The 26,039-nt window shown below is 38.2% G+C and overlaps 1 protein-coding gene and 3 pseudogenes across 1 annotated transcript; 2 read left to right on the top strand and 2 right to left on the bottom strand.

Annotated features, from left to right (window-relative positions):
* The first annotated feature begins 9,344 nt into the window (after positions 1 to 9,344).
* Positions 9,345 to 12,120, top strand: LOC125472555 (MDIS1-interacting receptor like kinase 2-like). Its single transcript, XM_048574193.1, has 6 exons — positions 9,345 to 9,421; positions 9,571 to 9,758; positions 9,913 to 9,987; positions 10,102 to 10,642; positions 11,325 to 11,376; positions 11,911 to 12,120. The coding sequence occupies exons 1-6, from the start codon at positions 9,345 to 9,347 to the stop codon at positions 12,118 to 12,120; spliced, it is 1,143 nt and encodes a 380-aa protein (XP_048430150.1).
* A 1,146-nt stretch (positions 12,121 to 13,266) lies between these two features.
* On the bottom strand, positions 13,267 to 14,179 carry LOC125472554 (annotated as a pseudogene).
* A 1,377-nt stretch (positions 14,180 to 15,556) lies between these two features.
* LOC103958833 lies at positions 15,557 to 16,985 on the bottom strand (annotated as a pseudogene).
* A 3,781-nt stretch (positions 16,986 to 20,766) lies between these two features.
* On the top strand, positions 20,767 to 25,229 carry LOC103958909 (annotated as a pseudogene).
* Positions 25,230 to 26,039: the final 810 nt, after the last annotated feature.

Below are 26,039 nucleotides of genomic sequence, written 5' to 3'. Positions count from 1 at the left end.
CCAATACATTGTTGATAGTTACATCATGGTGCACAATTGGTGGAGAATAGTCATGGTGCATGTACGAGAGTGCATAGGCAAGTCATTGCACAATTTTGATCCTCATTGCCTAGCCAAGTTCATTAACCGCTTCACCCCTTCACCCCATGCAATACTTTTCCCAAGCTGCCTTTCTCTAGATATTCATAAAGCAAGAATATGCAGCCCCTCCTTGAACAAAACCCATATAGCCTAATGATGTTGCGATGTCGGAGATTTGTCAAAGTTCGAATTTCATTCTGAAAACTTTGGAGATAATTACTGGAATGTCATTAGAGTTTGACATGTTAAGTCTTTTAACTGCAACAACTTTACCTGACTCCAACTCTGCCTTGTAAACCTTTCAAAACCCTAATTTTCCAATGCAGTACTTCTCATGAAAATCCTCTACGACCTTCATAACTTCCCTAAATGTAAATTTCACTTCCTCTTGCAATATAGTTGACTCAAAACTCTCGTAGTTTTGAGTAATTTGTATTTCATTGGGATGGTACTTGGATCTCCTGCGATGCATAAGAAAGAAAGCAAATCCAGTTGCAACCACTATGAGACCAAACGACTATAGGAAGGCAACAATTACGATATTGTTGTTCTTTTTGGAATGTTTTCTGGAGGACTTGGATGCACTGGTTAGTTGCTTCATATCTTTTATCAATCCGGAGTTTCCAACAAAAGCATTGGCTGTTGCCTTTAGGAGATGACACAACTTGGGATTGGACCTGTCAAGTTGTTATAAGAAAATCATACGTATCTACACTAACCATTTTTAGAATTGTTGTCGGGATTTCCCCTGAGAGATGGTTGTGTGAGACATTAAGAACCTTTAAATATGCGAGTTGTTCCAAGTCTGAAGGTATCTCTCCGGAGAGAGAATTGCTGCTAAGGTCCAAGTTGTAACTCAAGAGTAAGTTACCAATCTGTGCTGGTATTTCTCCAGTTAAGTGGTTCTGGATCAAGTTTAGAAGCTGCAGTTATGTCATTTGTCCGAGCTCAGGTGGGATTGGACTCAAAATTTTATTTCTACCTATAAACATATCCATGATGCTTATGCATTTCCCCACTGTGGTGTAAGTGTACCAACAAACTGATTGTCGGAAAGAGCAATGAATTCGAGATTGGGATGAACTCCAAATGCATTTGTAATGTTCTCGGTAAATTGGTTCCCATAAAACTGGACTCTAGACAATGCCGAACAATTCCTCAAGCACTCGGGCAAAGATCCTATGAGACTATTATTGTTCACTATGAAAACTTGCAAAGCAAATCCATTGTACAACTCTTGTGGTAGTTCTCCAGAGAATCTGTTGTTGAAGAAGCAAACATATGTCAACTTAGAATTGTAAATCGTTGGAGAACACAGAAAAAGCCTCCAAGTTACGGAGGATAAAAATGTTCTGTGGCAGTTTCCCCTGCAGTTGGTTTTTGTTGACATCAAAGGTAACCAGTGACTTCATGTTTCCAATCTCTGGGAAGATTGTCCTGTTGAGATTGTTGTAGAAGAGCTACAAGCTTTGGAGGTTTGTAAGATTCCAAAAGGTAACATGAATTGGCCTTGATAGTTGGTTTTCTGATAAGTCCAAATTGGTCAAATCTTTCAAGTTTCCAATCTCCGGGGGAACTGCGACAAAGAAATTATTTTGGAAAAGATAAAGGATTCTGAGTTTTGTCAAGAGACCGATTTCTGCTGGGATATTCGCACTGAAGTTATTACATTGAAGTTGGAAATAGACAATTTAGTCCAATTAGAGATTAGAGAAGGCCGGACTGGACCAGTGAATAGATTATTACTTAAACTCAATTGAACAACGTTGTTCAGATTGGACAAAGAGATAGGCAGTTTCCCGGCTAGGGAATTTGAAGCCAAGACCAAATAGGTGGGGTTGGTTAAAAAAACCAAGCTCAAAAGGGATTGAAGAGTTTAAGTTTTTCTCGCCAAGATTAATTTATTGAAGCTCCCTGAGTTGGCTTATTGACGATGGAATTTTCCCTTCAAGGAATTTTGAGATAGGTCAATATGTTGAAGTCCAGACATTAAACCAATATCATCAAGAATTTGGCCACTTAATAGGTTATGTCCTACATGAAGGCGCTTAAGGTTGGGAAGGTTTGATGGCAATGGTCCGTGGAATACGTTACTAGTGAGATCGAGATACCCAAGCTTCCCTAGATTTGTAAATAGAAGTTCCAGAATTTGGCCACTAAAATAATTTTTAGACAAGTCCAAGAACACCAAGTTTGAACATTTAGCTATGAATGATGGGAATTCTGAGACTATAAAGTTTAGAAAAAGATAAAGGTATGTCAATGAAGGCATGCTTGAAAACTTAGAGCTGTCAAGAATTCTCAAGTAGTTTCCTCCAAAGAGCAAACACTTTACCTTTTTGAGATTGCTTAGCTGATAAGGAATTGTACCGTTTAGATTGTTGCTGAAGAAACTTAGGTACTCCAGGTCAGCTAACTTGCCAATCTCTACAGGTATTTCTTGCGAGAAAAAGTTGTTGCCAAAGTCCAAGATTGTGAGCTTGGTGAGGTTGCTGATGGCAGATGGTATCAGCCATATGAATCTATTGTCATTGAGGTTAAAGTGGGTGAGATTAAGAAACAGCATGAAGTTGAATCTTACTTTTCCCCTAAAAGTAATTGAAGTTTTCATTTTGGTCCATTTATTCCTATCTAATCTGGACCTTCCATCTTGTTTTCCCTCATCCCCCACGCTGCCGTATGGTAGCCCCTAAACTCGTCACTAACTCTTTCTATTTGCCTAAGACTTCACTCTCTCTCAGCACTCACTCTCTTCCCTCTCTCAGATCTCACTCATCCTTCTCTTATTTTCTCCCGCCCCGATCGAACCCACACCCCAGGCACACCCTTAAGGACACCCTAACGACGACACAGCTCCACCACCACCCTCATGAACTCCCTTCCTCTCTTCTTCGTCTCGGTGCAACCCAGAAAACCTAGAGAAACAACTCCGGCGAGTCCCGAGACTCTCGACCCAGATTCCGACCATCTTCGTCCTTTTTCACGGCAAACCAAAGGTAAAGATGTCTCCCTTTGGTCTCTATTTTTGATTTCCTAGTTAGGTCATAGAGTATAGATGAGTTTTACCGTCGACCGGAGCACGGGAGACTCTGGCCTCTTTCCCAGAAAAGATACCAAACCCAGGCCTTCGGGCCTTCCTTTGGGCTAGGCTTCTAAGCCCAAGGCCCGTGAAATCCCAAAACCCAAACCCCGACTTCAGGTCGTGACCACCCTCGAGTCCTTGACCCGCAAAACCCTTAGCTTGAACCCTTTTTATTTTTAGTTAGTTCACCAAAAACCCTTTGACTTGGGCCAGGCTTTCAAGCCCAAGCCCTTCTATGCAACCCAAGGCTGTCAGCTCTTTTAGAACCTTTGGACTTAGGACTTTGGGCCTTAGATCCTAGCCTAGTGGCTAAGCCCAAGCTTAAGAACCCAAGCCCAAAACCCCCCAGACCCAGTTAACTGGACCCTTTGACCCAGCCCGGTTTGACTCGGACCAGTTTGACCTGTGACCGTTGACCTTGTCAATGCTGACTGTTGACTTTGACTGGTTAACAATCAACGTTGACTTTTTCAGGTTTTCATCTGGGACCCCTTCTAGGCTAATTTCGACGTCCTGGACCCATGAATGACGTTCGTTTTCTCAAATTCAATTGTTATAATATAGTTTTATTAATTGGACCCTTTATGCGCTTAGGGGCATTTATTGTGGTGTTTCTCTCTTTGCTAGTTTGCGTGGCTCTTTGGCGACGGAGTATCTGTGAGTGGACCCTTTCTAAAATGCATGTTTTAATAGTAGAAATGCATACATGAAAAACATGATTTATTGATTACGTTTTATGAGATATTATACTTACTGCGAATATTTTGGAATACCATATTTTCTATTAAACCCATGTTCTTTGTAGGATATCTGATGGATGACGATATACTTTTTAGACCATGTTTTACACATTTATTTATAGTATAGATGATGGATAACTTTATACTATGAATATGTTTTTCAGATATATGTACATATGTTTGGAAAGATTATATTCAATGGTTTTGTGCGTATGTAGTGGTCATTGTTCTACCTTTAGGTGATGATACTTATATTGACCTTCAAGTGAGTGCTGTAGGAGCTTTTTGGTGATTGATACTCATATTGACCTTTGGGTTGGGTGTTGTAGGAGCATGTGGGCGATTGATACTTATGAAGGAAGTGTTCTAAAGGAAGAGTTCTATATGCCTTCCGGTGATACTGATACCACTAGTTAGCACATTATATACGAGATATGTTTTTGAAGGTTTTATGGCATGCTAGGGTTTTCGGAAAACCTACTACATATTATACTATTGAAGTTCCATAAAACTTTGGGGGTTAGTATGTTGATAATTGTTTTATTATATATATTTATATCAACTTGGTTCACTCATATTTGTTTTGCGCCCCTTCAAGACTTAGAATCGAGACGTACAATCCCAGCATCAAGCCACTTTCGCATCGGCATCTTTGAGTCCTCTTGGTGTAGGATCCATTCTTTTATTCATTCAATTTTATATTATTTCTTTTAGTGTTCTAGTTAGTTGTATGCTTTGAACACGTTCCCCAATTGCATATTAATTCATTATATTTAAACTTATAAGTCTTATTTATTTCTTGTTCTTAGCATTTGCATTCAATAAATGGCTTTCGTTACCCTCAGGTGTAGACCAACACGTTACCATTCCGATGTCCCACGGACATCGAGATCGAGGCGTGTTAGATTGGTATCAGAGCGTGGTTTGATTAGAGTATACTTAGGATCTTCTGTTACTCTAGTAGTGTGTCGGGTCATGACATCATTTGGATGTCACGACTTCCGGATTTGTTGTCTTTCGGCACGGTTGTGCAACCTTTATACTGCATGAATAGTCACATCGTATTGAAGAAAAAGGAAAATTCATGTCGAGATTGTGCCTCATTGGTGAATATTTAGTTTGTTGAACGACTTTCAACATCGGATTGATACTCTGTAATATGCCATTCCCTAAGAATTGCAGGCGGAGTTGGATCTACATCGGAGTATTGGGAAGTGGGAAAATCTTAGTGGTATGAGTTGGTTAAGACCAACTGGAGATCTGAAACGGTGATGTTACTTTGCGACATGCGTTCCCTAGGAATGGCGGGCAGAGTCACATCTTTTTGAAAATTACTGGAAACATTCGAAGTGCATGTTAGAGAAAGCAAGGAAGCGCTAGTTGTTACAAAGTGTAGTAAGTGGTAGTTGGTGGCATCGAATCAATGTTCTCGGACTCATTTCTACCGAAGAAAATTGTGTGGATATTTAGAACAATTCTATTATGTGGATATTTAGAACAATTCTCGATGATTGTTTTATTAATAACCCTCTTGCTTACTCCAACGACGAAGTCAAGTTCCCTAACTATAGACTGTTAGTTTCACTCAAAATTCTTTGAGCATCAACTTCATTTAGATTAAGTACTTCCTTAGGAAGACGCGTTGTGATCACTCGTCTTATGGCTTAAGCACATGTCAAATTTACACTTCTCTCGAATGATGTGTGCTCTCATTGGGTTTTTTTAGGTTGATCATTTGTGAGTCCTTTTTCTTTCCACCAACATTGGCCTTGTTTGACTAGAAATCTGCAACTAAGCAAAAATGGAGAGGTGGATTGAGCACTACAATAGTTCCCAAGAGATACAACTTGTTGAGGAAGGTGACTTCTCATTTTTTGCTTGTCTGGCTTGAGCTTTTGGGTCAACTATTAACATGGTAGCCTCTTCTCTTGAATCCTAAGGTACATCTTTCAAATGGATTCTCTGTTGGCATCTAAATACTTTTCTCGGGAGACTATTCGGTAGCATACGCTATTCTCATTAATTTCCAAAAAGGTTGCGACCGTTGGGAATTGAAAATCCTCATAAGGTGTCGTGAAAAGTGAAGTACCCTTGGTCTTGTACTCTAATTTTGATGGACTTGTTTTGACTCTCAAATTCTTAAGTATTCTTTTAGCCTTCTCAACATGGTTTCTCGCTCAATCAGTGAGGAATTCAAGATTGATCGTTTCGACGGAAGTGCGCGACCAGTTCTTATCGATTCGGACATGAATATTAGGAGCATAACCTTTCCACAAGTTTACAAAACCTACCAGGAAGAGTTCCATGTAGGTGTGAGGTTAGGCCGTCTTCTAGTTAGAGATTGGTGAAGATTGTAGTGCAGGTCATCAGCAGATTGCACACTATCTTCCCGCAGAATTGAATAGTCACCACTCATTATCATGCTGCAATTCATAAACATCATATCGTAGTCTAGTACTTTTCCAACGATATGATGCCTATGAAGTGTAGCATGATAAGGAGATGTGTGCGCCTTAACGCATCTTTCCATTGCTTCACTTCAAGACCTTATTGTTGTGAGTACGTGGATGTCGAAACACTTCTAGCAGATCTGATTAATGTGCTCTAGAATGGTACGCCGACATGGTCGAGGCGAGAATCTGACGATCTTGGTACGCTCTTACGTTGTGGGGCAAAATGGTTTTCAGAAGATCGAATTTACAATATGAAAAATCGTGCACCCTTAGTAAAAGAAAGTCTTTGAATAACATTAATGCTTTGTTAAAAAAAAAAGACTTTGGTAATGTTTTCTATTATATTATATAAATTAATTTAATTGGTCACTTTCTAATAGCAATATTAGTCTTGGTCAAAAAGGGCTTTGAATAACATTCATGCTTAATTAAAAACACTTTTAATATTTTTTTTCTATTATATTATATTAATTAATTAAGTTGGTCACTTTCATTGTTCAAATAAATAAAAATAAATAAAAAGTCACCTTCTAATACTAATATTAGTCTTGGTCAAATTAATTTTTTTTTTGAATAATAGAGTCTTGCTTTCTTAAGGTCCTTATTTTGAGGATATATGAGGATTAAATACATATTAGTCACAAGATTATATTAATTTAGATCCAAATGCTTAAAATATTTAACAACCTAACAAAGCAAAACAAAAAAAATGAGTTTTCTAAGGGTTCATGGATTTTAAGTTGGTTTTGCTCTATTAAGTTGTCAAATATTTTAAGCCATTGGATTTAAACTAATATATACATATATATATATATATATATAATATTGTGGGTGGTATGCATTTTGTTCTCACATATCCTCAAAATGAAGATATTAGAAGAGCAGGATTGTTGAATAACATTCATCTTTGTAGACACATGTGGCCATATGAGGAGACTTTTTAAGTAGTTATATCTCTAGTTTGAAAATGAAAAACTATATATTACTAAAATTTTAAATTAATAATCTCGATTAATCAAATTTCTACAACTAACTCATTGACTTCAACTAGTCATATGAATATTAATACATTAATTTTCAAAGGGAAAATTGAATATGAATTTTCCTTTTTTTTTTCTTTATATGAAAACATTATTAATCATAATCTAGAGCATCTCTTAGAAAATATATTCAAGAACCTTCATCTCTCCTTGGTAAGAAAATTTTCGGATCCGCCACTTCAAAAAAAATTCCTACATGCAGTTTTACTTGAATTGATTTGTTGTGTTATGAATCATGATTTACAAATTGACACCATAGGGCTGTGATCAGTCTCCACACACACTGGCTACTAAAACATTTCTTTTGATTTTGCACCCGTTTTAAAAAATAACACCAAAAAAAATACAAAACTGAGAAACTAAGTTATGGAGATATATACTTCAACAATCTTCTTGTTGGCTAAATGATCTTCAAATTGAATTATTTTTTGTATATATAATCTTTAGATAATAACAAAGAAAATGAACGGCATAGGCTATATGATATTTGTATAGTAAAGATATGTTAATCATAAGCAGAGGGACAAGTAAGTGGAGAACACACGCATTAACGGTCTCATTGTTCAAACTTGTGTATACTTGTAAATGCCTACTTTTCGTGGCAAATTAAATTTCAAGTCGACAGACTTCTTAAGAAGTTCATTTTCTAACCACGCACCTGTAAATCATAAGAACATACTTTACCATGAATACACAACAGAACGAAAGGTTCAACACACTGTAATTACACCACTCATTTGCAGAATTTAGGGTCAGTTTGCTATTTCTATGACCTCCACTGGTTTGTCTGCACCAGAAACTTCTACTTTGAAAACCAATGGATTAGTCTGCTGCACCCATCTAGATCATCTATTCTTTTTTTATTATATGTGTAGTGTTGTGTCATGTCGCGTGTGACCTACACTTGCATGCCTCATCCCACTCGCTTGACGTCGATGTCTGATATTATATGCATGAACCCCACACTTGACCAAGATTTCAATCCTCCACACACGCTGGGACTGGGGCTAGACTTTGTTCAGTCTGTGTAAATGGTTGCGGCCGCGGGAAGGCTAGACCAGGTCACTCAACGTTGGCACCACACAGCTTTTGATTGAGTTGAAAAATCGTTTCCGAATTTCCAATCGTAAAGAAGGGATTAGAAACTCTGCACCTACTGAAATTCTAACAAGCTCAAATTTATTTGCGACTCATAAAAAGGGGAAAAACTCGTGGAAAAAAAAAAAATGATCATCATGCAACTCAAAACCATGACATTTCTTCAGAATAATCCTCTTTTTTTTTTTTCTCCACTATGTGCTCCTGCTGTCCTCATTGCTACTGATCAAGTCGACACCAATATCTCCAGGAACACAAGCAGAATCGCTCATCAAATGGAAGGACGGCTTTTCTTCTTCTTCACTAGTATCGCCACCTTCACTACTCAATTCATGGTCCCATGCTAACCTCAACCACCTCTGCAACTGGACTGCCATTGCCTGCACCAAAACTAGAAAAGTTGCCAAAATAGACCTCTCCAATATGAAAATTTCTGGAACACTAGCTAACCTTTTTCGACTTTTACCTAATTCCAAATCTCACCCACTTCAACCTAAATGGCAACAATTTCCGAGGGCCTCTACCATCTGCCATTGGAAATCTCTCCAGGCTCACAACTTTGGACTTGGGCAATAGGGTAATGCTAGGGAAACTGAATTTAGAGGCTAAATTTGCAAACTAAATGATGTGTCACCAATAGGAATAAGTATGTTTATCAACGTTTAAGTAATAAACCAATCATCAACTTCCATGTCCTTTAGTTTCCAAAACTTAGTCTACAAATTTAGTCTGTCTAGCATTACTTTGGGAAATAACTTTTTTGATCAACGAATTCCTTCTGAGATTGACCAGCTCCGCAACAACAATCTCTTAGTATCATCCCTTATCAACTGAGCGATCTCCAAAAGGTATGGTACATGGACCTTGGATTAAACCATTTACTCTCTCGTGCAGGCATGTCTTCATTGACCTACCTTGCTATGCAAGGTAACAATCTATATTATTCAGAATTCCCAGAATTTATATCTGAATGCCGGAACTTGACGTTCCTGGACTTGTCCCATACTAAGTTGAGTGGCAATATACCAGAAGTGAGGTTTACCAATCTACGTAAACTTTGGTTATCTCAACCTCAGTTATAATCAGTTCTTTGGCCAGATTCCGGACAATATAGGTTTGATTTCTGGTCTTCAACGTATTGACCTGAGTATGAATCTTCTGGAAGGGAAAATACCATCCTCTATAGGCCAACTCAGGGAGCTCCAGTACCTTGATCTTATAGACAATTCCTTGGACTCTTCAATCCCTTCTGAACTTGGTCTTTGTACCAATCTCACCCACTTGTCCCTGTCTTCCAATAAACTCATTGGGAAACTGCCTCTGTCCTTATCCAATCTGAACAACCTTGTTGGATTGGGTTTAGCTCATAATCTATTTACTGGTCCAATCCTTCCTGCTCGTCTTTAATTGGACTGAAGTTGCTGACAAATCTGATAGATTTGGATCTTTCAGAAAACCAGCTGTCAGGGCTCCCAGCGATTTTGGCAAGTACAGTACGTTGAGATTTGTTAGCTTTTCAAGCAACAATCTCCCTGGAGAGTTTCCACCAGAGTTGCGCAGTGGATTTGCTTCGCAAGATTTCTGAGCGAACCATAACAACTTCACAGGGGCATTGCCTGAGTGCTTGAAAAATTGTTCGGCATTGGTGAGTGGGCATTTTGAAGGGAACAAATTCACCGGAAACATTACAAATGCATTTGGCGTTCATCCCAGTCTTGAATTTATTTTGCTTAACAACAACCAGTTTGTTGGTCAGCTCTCACCACACTGGGGACAAAGCAAAAATTTAACTGTACTTATGAATATGGGTAAAAATAGAAGTTCGGGTTCAATACCATCCGAGCTTGGGCAGTTGAGACAATTGGAGTATCTAAGGCTTGATGGGAACCGATTCACTGGAAACAATACAAATGCATTTGGTATTCATCCCAGTCTTCGGTTCATTGATCTTAGTGACAACCAGTTTGTTGGTAGACTCTCACCACAGTGGGGAAAATGCATAAGCATCACGGACATGCGTATGGGTAGAAATAAAATTTCTGGTCGAATCCCACCTGAGCTTGGGCAGTTGAGACAACTGGAGTATCTAAGCCTTGATTCCAATGAATTCAGCGGAGAGTTGCCAGATGCAATGGGAGACCTATTCTGGTTATCCAAACTCAATCTGAGCAGAAATCACTTGACAGGAGATATTGTTGGAAAATTTAATAATAATATTATTATATTAAATTTATTAATTGAATGGAAATTAGAAGTGAAGTCTTTTGGTAGAAATATATGTCTACTTAAATGAAGTGTTGCAACTTTTAACTCTTCATGAATAGTCACATGCTTTACAAAGAGGTATCTCACATTCTATAAATAGGGAAGCCCCCTACAATCACATAAAAACTTTTCATTGTTTTACATAATCATACCTATAGTGTACTAAATATTAGAGAGTCTCATTTTCAACACAATCGTGGTTCATGGAGCCTTGTGATTTGGAGTGCTACTATTACAAGGACGTGATCGTTGTATCTTGAGAGACATGCGCTGATCAACCATGAGCACCGTAGTGGAGCGTAAACTTGTCTTAAGGACAAAGTGTCCAACACTTGCCTTAACCGTATTTTCTAGGTTTTTCTAATCCATTATATCATGTTCATTTAACATTGGTTACTCATGTGCATGCATTAATTTTGATATATAACTGCATGAATTATTTCTTAAATTTTTATGTGATTTAATATAGCAATTAGATCCTAAATTTTTCCAACAGATATTCCATGGACTCTAGGCAAATTAACTAAGTTTCAGTTGTTTTATTTGTCCGATAACCACTTGACAGGAGTGATGCCATGGAGTCTAGAAAAACTGACTCAGCTTCAGCTACTCTATTTGTCTGCTAACAACTTGACAGGAGAGATCTCATGGATTTTAGGTATGTTGTACCTCAAGCTTCTTACATTGTTTAATAAAAATATGACGGGTAATACCAACTCATCCGTTTCTCGCCGTAGGCTTAACAGGTTTGGTCTACTTGGATCTCAGTAGCAATTCACTATCGGGTGCAATACCATCAGAATTGCGCATGCTCACAAGATTAGAGATTTTCAATGCCTCACGCAATCATCTCTCAGGTGAAATCCCATTAGCATTAGCTGACATGTTTACTTTAAGTAGCTATGACTTTTCGTACAATAACTTGACAGGGCCATTCCCAACTTCTGGAATTTTCAAAAAGGGGCCAAAAAATGCTTTTGTTGGTAACTATGGCTTGTGGAGTCAAGCAGACTAGCTGAATGTAATTCCAAAAGTAACAGCAACTATTCAAAAAATGCTAACAAGAGTATAGTATATGTTATCCTTTATTTCTTTTGCTGTTTCATAATGGTTGCAATTGCCATTGCTTTCTTTCTTATGTTTCGTAAGAGGTCCGAGATCCTGCCTCAGGTAATCAAAACTTTGAGAGTTTTGAATCAATAATATTGCAAGAGGAAGTAAAATTTACATTTGCGGAAGCTGTGAAGGCTGTAGATGACTTTCATGAAAAGTACTGCATTGGCAAAGGAGGGTTTGGAAAGGTTTACAAGGCAGGGTTCAAATCAGGCCAAGTTGTTGCAGTTACGACGATTAACATGTAAGACTCTAATGACATTCCAGCAATCAATCTCCAAAGTGTTAAGAATGAAATCCGAACTTTGACAAATATCCGTCACCGCAACATCATTAGGTTATATGGCTTCTGTTCAAGGAAGGGCTGCATCTTCTTGCTTTATTACAATCATAATCTAATACTTGAAACCAACAAATTAGTTATTACAAGGAGTAGTCGATAAGTGTTTCAACTCAAAGAGAATTGTACGGAGTTACTGAACTTGGCTGGGGTTCAAGAGTCAAAATAGTGCGAGAACTAGCTCATGCACTTTCTTACCTGCACCATGACTGCTCACCACCAATTATACACCGTGATGTAACCGTCAATAATGTATTGGTCGAGCAAGATTTGGATCCCCGACTCTCAAATTTTGGAACAGCAAGATTGTTGAGTATGGATTCATCCAACTGGACCAACATTGTTGGTTTGCTAGGCTACATGGCACCAAGTAATGTAAAAATTTAATGTTCTATAATTTTTTTGGCCTATCTTTTGGTGATTGAGATGTGTAGAGGTGACATAATTTTTCTTTAGGGGCAGAGCTCATATATACTATGTAGGTCACAGATAAGTGTGATGCTTATAGTTTCAGAGTGGTAGCACTAGAAGTCATGTTGGGAAGGCACCCCAGGGACATGCTAGAGTCCCAACTATCGGAAGCATCAACGTCAATGAATGAAAATGCATAGCTGCTTATGAAAGATGTGTTAGATGAATGACTGGAGCCTCCAACCAATGAATTGGCAAAAACAATGATGCTTGTAATGAGTATAGCGTTGGCTTGTATACGTACACGTCCTGCACTGCGTCCAACAATGCTTTTTGTGGCACAAAAGAGTCTTCCTTGCCTTCCTGAACCATTTGGTATGCTTACTATCAACAAGCTATTGGCCCTATAAAAATAAAAGAAAATAGGGAATATGTAGCTCCAACTTCACATTAGAATTCTTACTACGTGCAGTCTATATCAAATAAGGAGAATCTGTGGAATTTTATTTCTTAATGTTTACAACAAACTTCATGAACAGTATTTGACATCTGCACCACCTTAATTACTAAATAGTGTTGCAAATTGTGTGGTCGAAAGATATATTGTTTAACCTGTGGTCCAATCTAACATTAGAACACAAAGTTAAACATCACATATATGTGTGCGCGCGCGCGCATCTAACTCAGCCACAAAAACCATCACTTTCCCACACTCCAAATCTCCAAATTTTAGGATCCTTTTGCGGGTTGAAATGCGGGTCATCGGATCCAATACTCAAAAGGAAGGTAAAACGCCACAATGCAGCAATAAGCTCCCTTTTAGCTGCCGGGGCAGTGAGCTCTCCCCCAATTGGTTCTTCCCCCCAGAAATATGGATCGACCAACACAACCCCAATCAGCTTAACACCAACCTTCCCCTCAGAGCCTACTCTCCCTCCATGTGGTGGGCTATATTAGCTCCGGCGCTGTCCCCAACGAATAACACGCATTGTGAATCCGCATAGCTACTTAGCCAATCTTCATCTTCTTCTTCATCATCATTTTGCGTTCCATCAAAATGGGAAGCGACCATTTGATAGCAGCCCACGAATTGTCCTAGGCAGATGGGTGAGGGTGCTCCAGCGCAAGCCTGTACTAGACAGAAACGGCAACGCCATTGGAGTCGGGGGCCAAGGAGTTGAGGTGGTCATGATACGTGGGAGAAAAGGCGCTTTCAATGCAGAAGCCTCCGCCGTGAAAGTAAACGAGAAGGACTTAGAAGGCCTCTAGTTCTATTTATAGGCAATGGAGAAGGAGCAACTTCTACCTTATCGCTGAGCTGCAACATGAGTAGATTGATCATTTGGCTAACCGTGACTGTAATTCTTGGTAGGTGGTTTTCAACTGTGCCTTGTGGCGTTTCGTATGATCCCATTAGTGACATCAACGGATATTATGTGCTTAGGTATTTAATGGGGCTAAATATTCTCAGGTTCTAGTTGTCTGCCTGGCAGATGCGCTTCGTAGAGAACTTTGTCCAAGCCTTCAAATGGGTTATAGAAAAATGAGACCGTCATCCGAGCCGTGGTTTTGGGCTTCAAAGTTGGTGGCCCGAAGCCGTATGACTTTTGTGTAAATAAAAATGGATAAGGTCGATAGCATGTCTTATTTTTGTTTATGATCCAAACAATATATATGCACAAAGGAATCCCTATTTTTTGAAAAAAAAATAGATATTAGGTGTGGGGCTTACTCCACATCGAATTTCAACGATCTGAACCGTTTATTTTGTAAGTCTCGATTCATAGATCATCCTTTCAAAAATTCAATTCAATCCGAAACTATTTGTCTGTTTAATTATCAAGATCAAATTTCATTGTGTAATATATAACAAAGTATTTTATTTCTTTGAACGCAATTAGATGTCTTAAATATTTCTGATTTGACTAATATTTTATAAAAATAATCTATAAAGTACAACTTAAAAAAAAAATATCGTTAATACATAAAAGAGAGCAATCGTAGACCTTATCTATCTTTCATAAAGTAAGAAGACAGAATACAATAGAAAAGGGGACATAAAACCTGGTTGCAAGAAAGCATTCTGCTTCACCGAAGAACCTGTTGAGGTAAATTTATACATATCATAATATCTTTAACACAAGACACTGTATTGTCTGCGTACGTGTGCCAAGTCAGTATTTTTCAGAGGTAGATTGTCTGCCCTCTTGTTTGGATGTCCTTCCTATCCCTTTTTATTTGTGCGGTCACGGTTAAACTACGTCAACATTTTATATTCCTATTGCTTTTTGTCTTATTATCTCTATAAAAAATTAATATAAAATATTGACGTGACTTAACTGTGATCGTATAAAATAGAAGAAGATGGAAAAGTCACCCAAATAGAAGACAGATAATTTACCTCCGTATTTTTCTGCATCCGGGTCAAGTGTTAATTTCTTATTATTTTACAGTTTAACAGTAATTAAGATGGACGGCACAGTTATTCACTTCATTATTTGATTTGCTTTTGCCAACAACTGCACTCATTGAAACACGTAGAACAAATGATTGCCTTGCACGCCAACACCAACCTAATATGGACCCACAATGGCAATTATGCGTACGTTTGGACAAAAACAAAAGAGGAAGGTAGATTGAGATTCAATGATGCAATCCATCTTCAGCAGCTTGCTTTTTGATGAATTAACTTGTGAATTGTACAACATGCAACTTTATATGAACATTTAATAAATCTTCGTCCAAAAAATGAAAACAATTTTAGTGAATTAATTAGTTGTTAGGCATATGTCGTTTAACACATTAGATGTCTACACATATGGTCTAAATAAGTAGTCTCCTTGTATTTTTCATTTTAAACTGAAAGTAAACATCCGAAGAAACCGAGCCATATCTGGCAAGAGAATTAAAGTTTCAAGTAGCATCGAAACATATTAACACCAAAAGAGTACATTCATAAAGTTAATAAAGCATAATTGGTGCAAATTAGATGTACTTAACAACAAGCATAGTCCAAAAGAAAATACAACACAAATGCCAAAAAATAGCAATCCCACAACAACAAAAGCCCAAGACCCAAAAGGCTGCTGCCTCCACTACAACAGCTGCACTGCCATCGTGGATCCGCCTCAACCATCAAGAAGAAGATTCACAAACAAGCTGGATAAATGAAATACGGGAGTGAACGAGCCACCCACGTAAAAAGCGTCCTTATAATCTTATCAAATAGTTCTAAAAATACTTTAACAATCAAACTCCAAAGTGAGCTGCCGATGGGAGACACGCGATGGGCCGAGTAGTCAAGGTCGGCGGTGGAGGACTGACGATGAGGAGAAGCAGTGGAGGAAGAAAGGGGCATAAAAGCCCAGATATGAAACAAGCTCAGTCAGGTTGAGACAAACTCAAGAAAACTAGACATGCAGGAGGATTACCGGAAAAAATAAAGAGAGGGGACGGAAAGGAGTGGGGCTGGAAAGAAATAAGAGGAAGGGGGGCAGAAGGAGGAGGAATTAAGGGAGGGGTAGCGGGCTGGAGAGGAGAAGGAAAGGGGGTAGGTCAAAGGGTTGACCCCAATTAAAGGAAGGAGTCGGGCGAAGAGCAGGGAATTTGGGGTGTTTTCTGTGCGAGAGAGAAAGGGGCTCCGGCTCCATTTCACTACATTTCATTAGGCTAATCAGGAGAGTTTCTTTTGATTCTTGATCACCTTCCACGATTTGATATCAGCTTCAATCTTTTCTTTCACGCTCTTATTAAACCCTGGATAGGGTTCATAGCCAAAGGCTGATTGAAGAAACTCAAGCAACACATAGTACGGCTCCATAAATCCTTCAAAAAAGCCGTCTGCAAGGCCTGGTATTCGTTTCTCAAAAACACCATGGCCTATGAGCAGTGCAGGCCAGCAGAAAGCCTGAACAGCAAGAACAAGCTTCCATGACTTAGCAAACCCTAGGCCACTAGCAAGAACACTGGCTCCAAAACTGGTGAGAAACAATAGCAAACCTGCCAAGGATCCAGCTTTCTTGTCCAATTTGACACAAAGATAGCATAAATCAAAGTCAAAACCAACCCAACATTCAACTCGAAACCGTGATAGTTTAACCCAGATGGGAAATTATAGAGAGGTGGTGTGAAGTGGAGAAGAACATCAACAGTGAAGATTAATGGCCACACTAAGAAAGTGTGTAGCAAAACGTTAACCGGGTTGCTGTGATATGCTCTATAGAAGGCGAAGTGTCTTTCAAGATCAAACAATCCAGTCCTCCCCATGGAAATTTTCTTACAAAGTTAAATTGGTTTTTGTTCGATGAAGGTGTAGGTTTTCCTAGCTAATATAGGTAACTAGACTGAAAGAAAATGAATTAAATTGGAGATAAGCCTGAAAATACAGTTGTGGAAAGTGTTCCTGGTAGGTGATAGGGTATGCAAGGTCAAGGTTATGACACTTGTCATTTGATGATTGTTATATTTGTTAGTAGAACAGGATATAGGCTTGTAGGTACTGGTGTATTAAAATATCCTACTGTATTTTATTAGATTTTGAGTGCTAATTCATATTATGATATTAACATGGTATAATGCATCATATGATAGTATATTATTGAGGTATCATCATAATATTAATTAGCAAATTTTATGAGGGATTTATGTATGCTCTTTTTCATTGGAAATAAATTTTCAAGTTTACTATGCGGATAACATAAATTAAGTACCATGGAACAATCTAATACTATAAAGAAATTGAGGTCACTATAAAACTAATTGATGATATGATAAGTAGTTAAACTACTTACAAGCATATACAAGATCTATTATTTCTTTGACATGGGATTCATAGTGTTAATAATTGTTAAATTGTCAAACTTGTTTCAAGTCATTGAGAATGACCTATATAGATTAAACTGCAGGGTATTGAGTTGAAGAGACCAAATAAAATCAGCACGTTATTGCGGAGGACTATACTACCATATTGGGACTGATACAAACATAGGGAAATTATACAAACCTAACTTGGGCCATTCCCAAGTAAAGGCACCCTTAAACACTATAAATGCACGATAAATGGGTTCTCCTTTGGTGGAATTTTGTGGGCGTAGACAATTTAGATTTCAAAGCATTTTAATAGAGTTTTTTAAGTGAAGGATTTCATAAAATTATGTGCTATTTTTGTCAAATGTTTTCTGGGCAATTATATAGAGCATTCACACAAAGAAATGCCTCTCAGTTACATCTCTAGTTCACATACAAATCTTGATTTCGAAAATCCAACAAGAACGAATTGATACAACTAGACAGAGAGAGAGAGAGAGAGAGAGAGAGAGAGAAGAAATGAAAAATTACTAGTAGAAGCACATTCAATATTAGAAACACAACACCAGCTACAAACCGAGCAAAATCAACAACAAAACCTTCATATTTTTTACCCAACAAAAAACCTCATACTGTTCACAAACAATTTTTGAAATCAAAGGAGAAAAACCCACAAACCATAATCTTCCGAAAAATTACCATAACAAAAAAGAAAGAAAGAAAAGGAAATTGACCACTTAACAGATGCATACCAAGAAAGAGTGGGACCCAAGAACACAATGAAGAAGAAAGGTCTCAGAGTTCAATTTGGTGCTTATAGCGGCTTGGGAGATAAAAGTCAAATTGAAGCTTGAAAAGAAATCCTAGGGGGGAAATGAGATTCTTTGTAGCCTTTTTTATGCATAAAATTCACTCCCAAATTATACAAAATCATTTACTTACACTATATTTGGATGAAGGAAATAAACTTAAAATTTGGATAAAAGTCAGAATTTATAAATTGACATGCACAAATTCCTTTGTTTGAATTCATAAACATAGAAATTTAGAATTTCCGTGTGGAAAAAAAACTTGGAATTTGGAACCTCCAATTCCCAAGTTTAAATTTTATGTAAATATAATATGTGTCATTTCCCAATTTCTATGATTGAGAGAGTTTAAAAATAACAAATTTCGTATTCAATTCTATTATTCTTTTAGGTTAAACAAACAAGAAAATTCACAAATCTAGAAAATAAAATCCCGTCATTTTAAAATTCTTTAGTAATCTTAAATTTCTTTATCCAAACATAGTGTTAAAGAAATCCCTCAAATTTTATGACATTTTGAATACCTACAGATTTGAATTGACTTTTTAAAATCCTAATTGACTACCGCTGGATTTGAATGTATTCTTCAAAATCCTCTTAAATCTTAAGTTGACTACACCATGATTTCAAAGTCTTTTAAATTCCTCTTTTAAAACTTGATTGACTATACCTGGATTTTAAAGTCATATAAAATCCTATCAAATCCTGAATTTACTACACTCCCTTAGACCATCTCCAACAGTGGTGAAGCTATAAATTGTCGAGAGGAGGGGCGGAATTTGATGTTGTAAAAGGTCCCAAAAAATTGTAGACAATCAAATCCTTTTAGATAGTAGGCAATATTAATGTCGTTTATAATCAAGGTTGAAGGTTCTACAAAATGCTAGACGCTAGTCGAACGGTGAACTGAAGCCTAACACCTAGGCAGATTTGAGTAAATTTATTATATATCATCTAACGCCTAGGCGGGAACCCAGAACTATTTGAGTAAACTTATTATGTATATATCATATACATAAGTGTTTTACACCTTAAAAAAGTATGCTTGTATTGAAGCTTCAAATTTATTTTTAATTAAGCTTATTATTTAACACATAACATTCAAAAATACACTTCTTACAGTGAGTTACTGTTTTTTTTTTATTATATTTTTTTTTTTTAATAAAACTCTAAACTCTAGATTAATAAAATTAATGCTCTAACATCTTTTGTTATTATTAAAAAATAATTATAAAAAAATAAGAAAACAATCATAAGTGGCTTGCAGCTATATTTTCATTGGTAGCCACAACAAAAATGAAACTGTGCGTTTCAACTTAAATAGCTGGCCGCATTCTTCTTCCTCGTGAATCATTTGAACTGCCGTTTCTGCAATAGTTGCAGCTTCGGTCCGTACCGAAAATGCCCATATTTCGTCTTATTTTTTCGTTATTCGCCAATAGTACCTGGGATTTCAAAAAATAATAAAAAATAAAAAAGGCCTACGCGCAACGGATGCTGTACAGCAGCAGAGGAACCAGTTGGAGTTTGCAGGTTTTCTGACCGACTAGAAGGGCAGTTACCCGCTCCAGGGCTTCTTTTTCGACGAGAAGAGGGGTGACCGCCCCTTCTTGCTGCTCTTTAGCTTCTTTCATGATCTCCAACCTATGGGATAAAACTTAAAATATAAGGTTTAAAACCCTCTCAAATTATTTTAAACCTTATATTTTAATTGGGGGGTTCAAAATAATTTGAGGGGGTTTTAAACCTTATATTTTAATTGCTGACTTAAATTATTTTGAACCCACCAAATTGCCATATTTTAAATTTGTTGTTTTGTTTTTACTTGTAATCCAACGGCTATGATCAAATCAGATCAAATGTAACTGGTAAAAAAAGAGATTTGAAGCACAAAATTAAATCTTGTTTGTATCATACTTGACCAATCCCGAAACTACTAAGCACCGGTCAACAACATACCGTCAAGGACCCACAAGACTTTTCCTCCAACTAGGAGGCCAATCACAACGCGACATGTGTCGGTATCAAAGGCCAATCACAGCTCAACATGTGTCGATATCAGAGGCCAATCACAGCACGACACGTGTCAATGTCACAACAAAATTAGAAACTCTCTTCTATAAAAGGGGATCATTCTCCCACAATAATTCCTAATGTCATTTGTACTAAACTATTCACTAGAACTCACAAAAAGAGAGCTTGAACCTATGTATTTGTGTAAACCCTTCACAACTAATGAGAACTCCTCTACTCCGTGGACGTAGCCAATCTGGGTGAACCACGTACATCTTGTGTTATTTGCTTACCTGTCTCTATTCATTTACATACTTATCCACACTAATGACCAGAGCAACCTAGCGAATGTCACAAACTTGACACTTTCTGTTGTACCAAAGTCCTCGCGCGATTTTGTGCATCAACATTTGGCGCCGTCTGTGGGAATCATACTTATTCCTACTCTCTCCAGCATTGTCAGGCTGGTTTCCACCATTCGCACACTTTCTTTCAACCAGGCACCCTTCTCCATCATGGGGAGTGAAGGGAGCCACAACACGCAGAACGACACCCCCCTCGCACTTAGTGCAAAGCAACGAAAAAAGGAACGAAAGAGGTTTGCTCTTCAGGCTAAAGTCGATGAGCTAGAGGCTCAGAACAACAAGATAGCGATAAAGAATGAGATCCTCCAGGAGCACTATGAGAAGCTCTTCGGAATGCTCCATGAAGCTAGACATACTCAAACACATGAACTCATCGCCCCCGGGGAAGTCAACCACCACTTGGGTGCCCCCCAACACGGGGGACCACCTACCTTCAACATGGATATCCCTAATGGGGAGCAAGTTACTCATCAAGGTGTTGATCAATATGAGACCTCTCTCGACCCAGCTGCTTCAACTCGAAGCAGGAGAAGTGGAGGAAGGCACATTCTTGTAGAAGGATCAAAAGTCGTTTATCGCGACTGCTGGGACTTCCTAAGGCAACGTCGAGAGAACCCCATCCACATAAGCTCAAAGGTCAATGATCCAAGGGTTTCTGAAAGGTTCGGTCCTCTTCAATGCCCCAAGCCAATTGCCAATCTAGAGAATGAGCGACATGTCCTAGAGGAATATGAAGGTATGGGGGACTTAGGGGCGTTTCGACAGGCTCGCCCTGGAAGTCAGTACGATGAGTCTAAAGAAAAATCTCATGCCCTTGACCAAGCTTTCCTACTTCCAAGAGGAGATAGAAACTTACATAATAATGATCCAGCGGTACCTGACTCCACTCAGGACCCTCTTGTCCTACAACTCTTTGAGGAAGTAAACAAGTTGAAGGCCGAACGTCAAGCTGAAATACCTGACTGGAACCAACCTAGGTCTGGCCCTCTTACAAGGAGGATCCTCGTACAACTTTGCTCCTAACACTTAAGTGGAGGTGACCAAGTGATGCTTACCCCCATTGATTACTATTAGATTAATTTGGTTTACTTGTTTTAAGACACGAATCTTGAAATTATCTAATCTAACCACAATCAACCTAGTGGGGGTTATAATCATTCTCAATTTAGGAACACAATAAAAAACTAACAATTCACTATAAGATGCTACAAATATCATAACCAGTGATTGTTTAACTAGTTGATACTAAAGAGCATGATTGGTTCTAATTATGATATATGTACGGTGATATGGGAAAAGAATCCTCTCCGGATCCACTTTGTGGGGATCCTAGGGATCCCTACATCCTAGCCATTTGTCATACATTGTGCGGCCAATTTTCGTTAGATACTATTTGTGTTTAATTTTAAGTGAAACAAAAACAAATGATTTCTAACCGAACAATATACGAGAAAGGCTTTTTATGTTTAAAATGTAAGGAGTTTCGAACCCAAAAACATAGAGAATGCAAATAGGTATATAGCTACAAAAACATGCTTCTTTTTTTTTTTCTTTTTTTTTCTTTTGTGTTTATATCAAATTTATACATGAGAAAAAAATATAAAATATAAAAGAAAATATAGCAACCAAAACTTAGACTATGTAAAAGCCTCCATTTGAGTCTTGCACAGGGTCTTCAAAATCTCAGGATCAGCCTTGGTCCAAGTTTGAGAATCAAGAAAGGGCTTTGAATTTTGATGACATTCTTGCAAACTCGGACACGTTTATGGTGGCTAGGGGTGACCTCAGAATGGAAATTCCAATTGAGAATATATTCTTAGCTCAGAAATTGATGATAGAGTAGGCAAATAGGCTAGGAAAGCCAGTGGTTATGGCTACTCAGATGATTGAATCGATGATCAATTCCCCTCGTCCCATGCGCACCGAAGCCACACATGTTGCCAACGCTGTTCTTGATGGAACTCACTCTGTGATGCTCAGCGGAGAAACGGCAGTGGGAGCCTATCCTGAAATCGCAGTTTAAACCATGGCTGAAATCTCTGTTGCTGCAAAGGATTCTATAAATTACATGAAGCTTCTCAAGACAAAAATGGAAGCTGCACCCATGCCTATGTCTCCATTAGAGAGCTTGGCCTCCTCTGTAGTGCAGATGACGAATTGCATCAAGGCGGTGATGATTTTAGTGCTGATGAAAGGAGGAAGCACAGCGAAGCTTGTGGCTAGGTACACGCCAAGCATTCCAATTTTGTTCGTGGTGATTCCTGAGATAACAACACTTTTTGAGTGCTCATGCAGCAATGCAGCTCCGGCAAGGCATGACCTTGTTTACTGATCGAGGTATTCTGCTTCTTCTCAGCTCAGCTCCTGATGCGAACATTATACGCACACAAATTAAACCCTCTTTTTATCAATTGTAGTAAGTATGTAAGTAGGGATCGTTCTGGACCGGGGATTAGGAGGGACTGTTAATCACTTGGATTTGACTCAAAAACGTAAAAACAAGTTTAAAACACTATACTAGACTCAAAGAATGCAAAACTCAAAATAAGATAGATTAAGACTAAGACTAAACAAAATATGGGGGGGGGGGGATTGAGGTTTTGACGAAATTAAACTAAAATGGACAGATTGTAAAGAAAACAAATTGTAAATACGAATTTGATGGAATTGAATGGATGGGAAGCTAGCTAAGGGGTTTATCTCCACACATGTTATACTTGCACACAAAATGATTTCTAATTGCTTTTCAATAAACCATGAATTCTCAACACCCCGGGTTAATTAGGTCCGCTTAAATTAACCGTCAAGTTTTCCTTAAGTTAATGAATTGGATGATTGCATACAACAACCCAAAGCATTCCCCACAAGTTCCCTACATGAATTGCATAATAGAGATACAAGCAAGAATCATTAAGTTCTTTGAAAACCATAAGTGTTGACGAGGCATTCGTTACTATGAATTGCATGAAACTTATGCCAAGAATTTACTTAACGCGATTGTTTATAAGCAACCTCCACTACTTGTGAATATAAGTTCATAACTATTAGGTGAAACTTACTTATATTCTAGCGTCATATTCATGCATGAAAATTAAGCGTGCACTCTCAATAAACATACATAAATAAGTTGTCAATCACATAGATAAGTAAATTGAATTCACAACTTATGAAACGTAATTAGAAGTAATCAAATCATATTGCAAGCATAAACATGTATTTCGAATCCCCCCTAGCCAAGGGGGGGTTTAGTTCCTCATACGTACAAGACAAAGAGAATTGAAATTAAATATTGAAATCGAGGAAAAGAAAACACCTAAAAATTCCAACAACTCAAACTTGAATTGTATGAACGTTTAGGCCTTTCTCCTCCTCTTGGTTGTAGTACAAGGTCTAAGGATATTGTTGGTGTGTATTGTGTATGAATGGGAATGGTTGGGTAGTGTTTTGGAGGGTTGGGGAGTGGTGGAAATAGAAGAGGGGTTGCTGGAAATGGAAGTGAAAAGGCACGGCTTTGCTTGTTGTGTTGTGGTGTGTTGTGGTAATGAGAATGGTGGTGTGGAATGAATGAATTGTGTGATGGGATTGCATGGTTTTATAGGGAGAGAATGGGTGAGAATGTGAGAGAATGTGGCTGCAATAATGACATGGAATGGCTGGAAAATTGAAGGGGGATGCACGGCAAAGTGTGTGGATGCTGGAAATGCATGTGGCTAGGTTGGAAAGGTGTGGAATGTGGCTGCAATATGAAAAGAATGACTTATTAATGTATGTAGGGTGCAGCTAGGTTGGAAAGGTGTGGAAGATGGCTGGAATTTAGGGAAAGGAAATAGGTTTAATGCAGAAATAAAAGGGCAAAGTGGCTGCAATGATGAAGAAAAGCTGGAATTGGTGTGGAAGGCACGGCAATGGTTGTGTTTGGTGTTGGAAATGCATGTGTTTGCATGTGAATTGAAGCTAGGGTGAATGATGATGAATGCATGTGGATTAAAGAGTGAATGGTGGTTGAAATAATGATGGAAAAACAGCTAGGAGAAGTATGGAATGCATGTGGAATGTAAAGGGGGAATGCTGGAAATGCTATGGAAGGCCACGGCAAGGGATGTTGTTAGGTGATGTGTGTGTGAATGGTGGTTTTGCATGGCTTTGATGAATTGTTTGATTCGGCTAGAGGTTTTTGCATGGCTCAAAGGATTGTTTGATTAGGCTAGGCCCTTTGTTTTATGTCCCAAAGAGCATACAAGGCTTCAATTTCGTCCATCCTCTTTGCTCCATGATTAAGCTATCCAATCCATGCCCAAAAATGCTCCAAATAGCCTCAAAATGCACTTTCTTGCTCCCTTTGTCATGAGGACCTAAAAACAAATGAAAATAGCTTAAACTACTAAAACAACTATGAATTAACAACATAAATGCACGAAAACAAGCTAAGTAAGTCGCCTAAATATGCTCCTATCAGCTCCCTATAGAGATTCTCATGCTGAGTCCCCAGAATAGAGCATGCAGTTTGCAGTTCAACAGCAAGGGCAAAGGGACTCTGCAAGCCTGGAGATGCAGTCGTGGCTTTACACAGTGCTAACGCAGATTTTGTTTGTGATATGAGGAGATCCTGGTAAAGTTTAGGTTGAAATTTACGATTGATTTGCAGCATCCAATTTTGGTTTTACTGTTTTGTTTTAGAGTTTAATTTGAGGTTAGAACAAATAAGATGATGTATTTATGTCATCTAATGAAGATAAATGTTAATTAGTGAGGTTTGAATATATGATTAATGCCTTGTTCTCAATTCAGTAAACACAAGTGCAAAGAAACATTATATTTGAGTGATGCTCAAAATATTAGTTTACATATATAGGCCAATGCAGATTTTACAATGTGCACTCTCAAATCCATGTAGGGTGGCGGGCAACAATTAATGTCAATAATGTACAAAAACTACTCTAAAATCCCTAGCGCCCTCGATTCCACCAGCAAGGGCAACCACGTCAGTAACGGCAATGGCAATTACGCCGCTTCAAATTCTCACGATGCACTTAAGAGCTCCCTTGCCGATCTTTAAAACCTTGATGACAGATAGACGAGGATTGGGAAAGTCTCGATCATCGTTAAGTCCAGGAATCGCCGGTGAGAAGCTTATACTGTAGCTGGATCTCAAGTTCAGGTGGCTTTCATGACAGAGGACTCGCCGCAGACGGCCATCAAGAAGCGACGAGAGAGAAGAGAGAGAGAAACACGAGGAGAGATAGGGTTTTTAATAATTTTAAAATTTTCAGATAAAAAATTCTTCACTTTTTAATTTTTAAATTCAAATGGGTGATAAGTGGATCTTATTATTGTCAAGTCATCATTTAATAGTCAAACTGACAGAAAATTTAATGGAGGTCTTGTAACATCCCACATCGCCCAAGGGATTGCTCCTTATGTAT

This window comes from the organism of the source record quoted next, unplaced genomic scaffold, assembly GCF_019419815.1.
Source record: "Pyrus x bretschneideri cultivar Hongxiangsu unplaced genomic scaffold, Pyrus_bretschneideri_v1 Contig7, whole genome shotgun sequence".
NCBI lineage: Eukaryota > Viridiplantae > Streptophyta > Magnoliopsida > Rosales > Rosaceae > Pyrus > Pyrus x bretschneideri.
This window is presented reverse-complemented; position numbering and strand designations above follow the sequence as displayed.

Excerpts from the sequence above, each read along its gene's own strand:
- LOC125472555 (XM_048574193.1), top strand. The coding sequence starts at position 9,345 with ATGGTACATGGACCTTGGATTAAACCATTTACTCTCTCGTGCAGGCAT. Across the intron at positions 9,988-10,101 it reads CAGCGATTTTGGCAAGTACA|GGGCATTGCCTGAGTGCTTG; the intron begins GTACGTTGAGAT and ends ACAACTTCACAG. Across the intron at positions 11,377-11,910 it reads CAGCTTCAGCTACTCTATTT|GTCCGAGATCCTGCCTCAGG; the intron begins GTCTGCTAACAA and ends GTTTCGTAAGAG.